Genomic DNA, 6,000 nt, shown 5'->3' on the forward strand with positions numbered 1-6,000 from the left:
ACAATCAGCAAGACTTGGGTGTGGCATTTGTTTTTTGGCAGTGCAAGAAAAGGTTCTGTTGCTAATCGATGGAGATCAGATTAGCTGCCAACAGTTACCTCTGAAAGTCCGTTCCAGGGAGGGGTTCATCATGCGACCCTGATTGCAGCATGACCACATGTGTGGCAGCGTGAGACTCTTGCAGCGGTCTGTTCGAAATAAACACTTCTTGCGCAGCATGAGCTTCCAATACGCTCGGTTCTTTATCGCAATTCTTTCGCAATGAAGAACTGTTTAGGTGACTTAAGGAAATCAGTTTTTGAGGCAGTCACGACCTATGATATCACTGAGCGATATACACAGACGACCGTTTTGAAGCAGAGCGTGCCCAGCCCCCCCTCCCGACATGCATCTACTTCATCTTTCTAACAGGCACTCTTACTGTATCCTCTGGTGCACAAATATGATATGAGTTAAATGGCATCTGTGCCTCGGGTGATCCCTGCGCCTAGTTCTGTCACCTCTGGCTTCGTTGCAGCAAGTAGAGTTGCCATTCTTGATGTACTGACGATTCCTCCTCTTTCCTTCTTTAACCTACTCATATACAACAAAGCTATTTTAAGCAGTGTTAGGACTACCACGATCACTCCATCTCGCAATTTGAACAGGTTCTGAGGTGGGGAGGCTATCAGAGTTAGAGTTCTCAAAAGCGTTTACATCTTGTAGTCAGGAAGCAGCCCAGAACTTTGACGCGTGCCATTGGCTGTAACTGGTCCTGCAAGTGTCTAGAGTTTTGACCAACAAGGGTTCATTGAATTATTCGCCAAAATTGGCGCGATTTCCTTTGGCTACGTTGCCTCGGTTGATATTTGTCCAGCCTTCATGGTCTCACTGACAAGGATAAAGCTGACGCCAAGGAAATGTAACGTGAGCACGAACAGCAACAAAAAGGGGCGAAATCGCCCCCAAAAACCTCGCTTGACTTCTTTTCTTCACTCTAATTTGTTTTAACCCAAGAATCATGGGTCTAGTTGACCTCTCTCCTCCACATGTCCCCTCGTGGGTTGTGCCGGCATCTTTCGCACTCCTCGCTGCTGGCGCTCTCTGTTGGGATGCAACATACGTACTGCTCGCCATCCGGAGCCGGCGGACGCACTCTTATGGCATGCCTCTACTAGCCTTGGCTCTCAACATTTCCTGGGAGATAATCTTTGCCATTGGCATCGCCGAGCAACCTCTTGAGCGCATCGGCTTCCTCGCCTGGCTCCTCCTTGACATACCCGTCCTACAGGCGACAATTCGCGCAGCGCCTCGAGAGTTCTCTCATGCCCCGCTCGTCGCCCGCAATATTGTGCCTATTCTCGCTTCCATGGTCGCTGTCGGCTGCGCCGGAAACGCCGCGTTCGCGTATTGGTTCTTTGCCGCTCCCGGTCGCGGCTCCGGTGATAAGGCTGGCAAATGGTGGCGCGGCGCCGAGGGCTACGACTGCACCGAGCTGGCGTTCTGGACAGCTGGCATCGCGCAGCTGTCAGTGAGCGCAGGATGTCTCGCCATGCTTTTCGAGAGGGGCCACTCCGGAGGCACTAGCTATGCAATCTGGTGAGTTTCGACTTCCTCTGTCCCTAGTGCCACCTTCCATTCTCGCTATCGACAACGATGTTTTACTCGCGCGAGGTAGGTGGTGTGTCTGTTGGGTGACCCACCCTTGCTGTTCATATCATGGGCGATGATCGGACATCCTGGTAGATTGGACCGGTCCCGCTGCCCAGCAATTCAGATATACGCCGAGGAGATGGTCATCTCAACCTGCACTTGATAAACCTGCGGATGCCTTGTTTGGACTCCTGCACGGGAGTATTTAGCGGCCAAGACTCACTGAGTGGCTTAGTAGAGCATGGCAGTCATTGTGCGCGTGGTCGTATCGTCTCGGCCCAGCTTGGTGGGCTCTAATATGCTCATGAACGTTCAATATCTTGCTTTAAAGCCCATAAGGCTGACGACACATCACAGGTTTACCAGGTCGCTGGGCACGTTATTGGGTTGGATAGGACCATCGGCACTACTTTGGTGCTTCTGGCCAGAAGCTCATGGCTTCTTCATCAACCCCGTGGCTGTGTTTCTCATGGCCACATGTTTGACTTGCGACATTATATATCCCATGGTCTTGGCACAAGTTAGATTCACCGAGGTCGTCCTCCCGGATGGCAGTATTGTGGCAGGCGGCGATCATGCAAAAGTGACACATGCAAAGATGCATTGAGGTCAGGTCTGAATAAAAAGACACGCAGACCTCAACTCATCTGGGTTTGTGGCTGGTGGAGAACCGCAAGAAGCAACTCAAAAGTCCAGGGGGAAAATATCAAAGACATGTCTAGAGACGAGCGCTATACCAATCGCATGTCACATTGAACTGGTTTAGTCTTCTGAGCCAAGGACCGAGTAGTACGTGTCCATACTGAAATACAAATGGTCAAAGACCCAGAATCTAACAATAATGTTTAGTAATCACCGAAGGATCTGACATGCGACACGTCGTTTGCTCGAGCTCCCGTCACGGACTCGTGGTGATGCAACAGACGGGTGGTTTGATTTGCGTCATGGCCAGGCCCACCCTCGAGTGATCAGAGACTGGTGATCGATTCGAGCAGCGAATAGCGAAGCCAACGACCCAATCCTGCAGGCCGAGAGAACGCTGTCGGTTGGAGCATTTCCCCCGAATCGGACATGTTGGTCAAATGTCCGCGGATTTCGGCAGGGCGGCAATCTTGCATCATAGTGGTGATGTGTCTCCTATCCTTGTAACCTCCGTGCATATTCGTAAAGACGCTTATCACACTCTAGAATTGTTCAAGTCCAACTTGAATGAAAACGTTGAAAAGGCGTCTCAAGGAAAGGGTCATCTGAGTGGTCGGCTTCGAAGGGTCATATTATTTCCAATGTCAAAGCTAACGAGCGTCTACTCTGGCAAGAAATTTTGCGCACCGAACACGATCCTTATAAGCGTCAGCATTTGCTCGGTGAACTGACAACGTTGCAAGCCGACCTGGCGGGAAATGTCCACGAGCCCCCCCAATTCCCGCATGTTTGTTTTAGACCCGTCTTTATGATCATTCTTGCCCACTTGTTATGTTGGCCCAGCCCAGCATTCGAGAAGGCCAAGGAAGGTGTTAGGAGGTCCATAATATGACCATCACTCCTCGCGCAGCTCACCATGCGCGAGATCTCGGCGAGACGTAAGGTCTGATTGCTGAGGACAAGATGAAGCTCATGCCACCAGGTGCGTCGCGGGATCTTAATGAAATGTGTCTCGTCATTCGAGGCATGGGAGGAGCATGTACACAGTGGGAATGCGCCGTGCAGCTAGCTTTACGAATGTATCTTGCCCAACACACGGATGTACTCCGGGGTCCGTGTTGAACAAGGGGGCTTGTTTTCAATCCCATGCTTTCCTAGTGGAGGTGGAGCGAAGCTTTCGTCGTCCTAAGGGATAAGTGTATTTCAAGCGACGAAAGACCCGTGTAGTCAAGGATCCTGATGACCCCTCGTTCACCAAGCCATATCCCTCAAGCTTGGTGTCATCACAGGCTACCTCATAGGCTATGTACCACCGTCAGGTGGTAACGAGTCGCTACGTGACCCGAGGCAGAAATTTGCGAATTATGGTCGCGCCGTAAGTGAAACGACGACGGTGAACCTGTAGGCGAGTCACATGAGCGAACGCGCCTGCGAGTATAGAAGCAGGGATGGAAGGGACCGCGGCAGGTTGCGTTCCGTACACGATGACTACATGGATCCAGGATGACAAGGTCTCCTTCGCGGCTAGTCTTCGTCGTTTGATATGTCGCTTGGAGGAACACAGGGCCAGCTGGTTAGTTGGAATTATAGGCCCCGTGCTGAACCTTCAAGGGTGTGCGAGGTTGGGCGCACTTTTAAGGGATCAGCCTCTGTTGATGCCCAAGCCTGAACCCACCTTGGCCGGCCCACGAAGGCTGGATACGGAGGGCCTCATTGCCGGCGATCGTGCCAAAAAAGGCTGAACGGAGGGTGAACCTGTATGAACTAGATGTACAAGTATTTTACGCAATAGGGGGATCAATGCTCGACCGCGTAGTTTGAGACTGTCGAGCAGATGGACAGGGAATCGTGGGCGAGTTAGACATGCCGCTGACAATGCACTTTCCCAATAAAATTTTATGATGAATGTACCCTCAAGTCACGAATAAAAACCACCAGCAAGCCTGGCTTTTTTGGCAGCCCATTGGATCGCCCATCCGCCAGAGCGCATCAAAACGCACATCATTCACGTCCAACCAGCTCTAGTGAAAGCATCAACCCGAGCTATGATGTGCATCGGTCCCTGGCGAAACCAGATTCAACAAACCCTTGTGCATCGCTGCAGCAGCATTGGGGCGGCAGTGGTGAGCTCAATATCTTGGGAGTTCCAAAATGTGAACATGAAACATAGCCGAGTTGGTTGCTGAATGTCAGTCAACTCGATCAACAAGAAATACTAGAGCGTTCATGAGTTTCATTTGCGGTATGGAGATGAAGATGGACTCGCGGCCGAAGATGGCAAAGGTGTTGTCCGACCATTTTGACGGCGCAGTGGCCCTCGTCTGCCAGAATTACTAGCGAGAAGTCGCTGAAAAATGCTGGACACCACCAGCCTCAATCCCTTGCATCCGACGTCTACAGGGCCATGTCGGAACCTGACGTCGCGCAAACCCCTCTACCATGCTCTGCGGGGCTGTGTGCAGTTGGCTCTCAGAGAACAAGGACAGGCACGGTAACCTACGACCGGTGAAGCTGTCAATCTGTCAACACACCGGGTCTGTGAAAGCTTTAGCGTCGGAGTTTTGGGGGCGGAAGCTAGGGGGAAAGGTAAACTTTGGCATAATGGTGACGAACTGCGAGTGAGGCAAAGGCCCTTGGCCGGGAACTTCGGTGGGGATTGGGGCGACTCGGTCAAGATGATGCTTTCTCCTGTCTCCATTGCACGGCCCTGCCGAGCAAGAAAATCAGGCCATTTCTGTGGGCAGTACTGAGACGTGATCTCACTGGCAAAGGATTGCCAGCGCTTACCAACCGAACCAGGATACATAAGTGGGAAGGATGCGAGAAAGATGATGTTGAACGGGTCAATCCCGATGTGTTCGAACTCTGATTTCGTAGGTTTCAGTGACTTGACTGGCGGCTGTTATCGTGCCGGCAGGCAACGTCTCAGATGCCTCCTATCTCGTTACCGTAAAAGAATAGTTGAATGTAACCTTGAGGACTGTCTCCTCCCATTCGGTAGTCGCTCGAAGCGACCTACGTCTAAACCGGCATATCGCCCACCCAACAAATGTACAAGTGATTAGATTGACTGATGAGCTGACAAGGCAGATAATGATGCCCGTCAGCCAGCTTCCGAGCGGAGATCCAGCGGAGGTGTGGCCGCCAGTAGGCTTACGCGCCCTGCCCTCCCAGTACGACGGTAGTCGAGCGATCACCCAGATCTGTCGAAAGCTGTCATAAATGACAGACTGTGTGATGGTGCTCACCCGAGCCAGGGGTGATGGAAGCAGATGCACCAGTGCTCGAAAGATAAGTGCCTCATTCTCAAGAAGATAAGTGACAGCTGAAAAGCGGGTAGACTGATCCTGAACGCGAATAATGCCATGCAGAAGACGTTTCGCTCCGGTTGTGTCCCCCACACGGACGCCGACCAATGCTAGTCAGTAGCACGCATGACCGGTGAAGAGAGATAATTTTGATGAGTGAACGCTCGAACACAGACAGGACATGCCGCACTGTCCTCTCGCCTCTCTCGGCGCACTTCACATCCAGTCAACAGACCTACAAGTCCCCGGTCGCTCAGGCCAGACCAAGCCCGCCAGGAGCCCCCTGCAAGATTCTGCACAAGGTCAGACGCAGGCCTTCATGTTCCCTCCACAGTAGACTGAAAGCTTCATTCCGAATGGGGAGCATCCTAAGTCTGACGAGCACGTGGATGCAGGTCATGATTCGAAGAGCCCCCCC

At 52.1% G+C, this 6,000-nt stretch overlaps 1 protein-coding gene across 1 annotated transcript; it reads left to right on the forward strand.

The window, feature by feature from the left end:
• Nucleotides 1–1,000: 1,000 nt before the first annotated feature.
• Nucleotides 1,001–1,582, forward strand: D7B24_003379 (uncharacterized protein; the record flags this gene model as incomplete). The annotated part of the gene is made up of 1 exon (XM_028637570.1): nucleotides 1,001–1,582. The coding sequence occupies one exon, from the start codon at nucleotides 1,001–1,003 to the stop codon at nucleotides 1,580–1,582; it is 582 nt and encodes a 193-aa protein (XP_028490668.1).
• Between the last annotated feature and the right edge of the window lie 4,418 nt (nucleotides 1,583–6,000).

The sequence above is a fragment of the Verticillium nonalfalfae genome (genome assembly GCF_003724135.2).
Source record: "Verticillium nonalfalfae strain VnAa140/NRRL 66861 chromosome Unknown scaffold_196, whole genome shotgun sequence".
Taxonomy (NCBI): domain Eukaryota; kingdom Fungi; phylum Ascomycota; class Sordariomycetes; order Glomerellales; family Plectosphaerellaceae; genus Verticillium; species Verticillium nonalfalfae.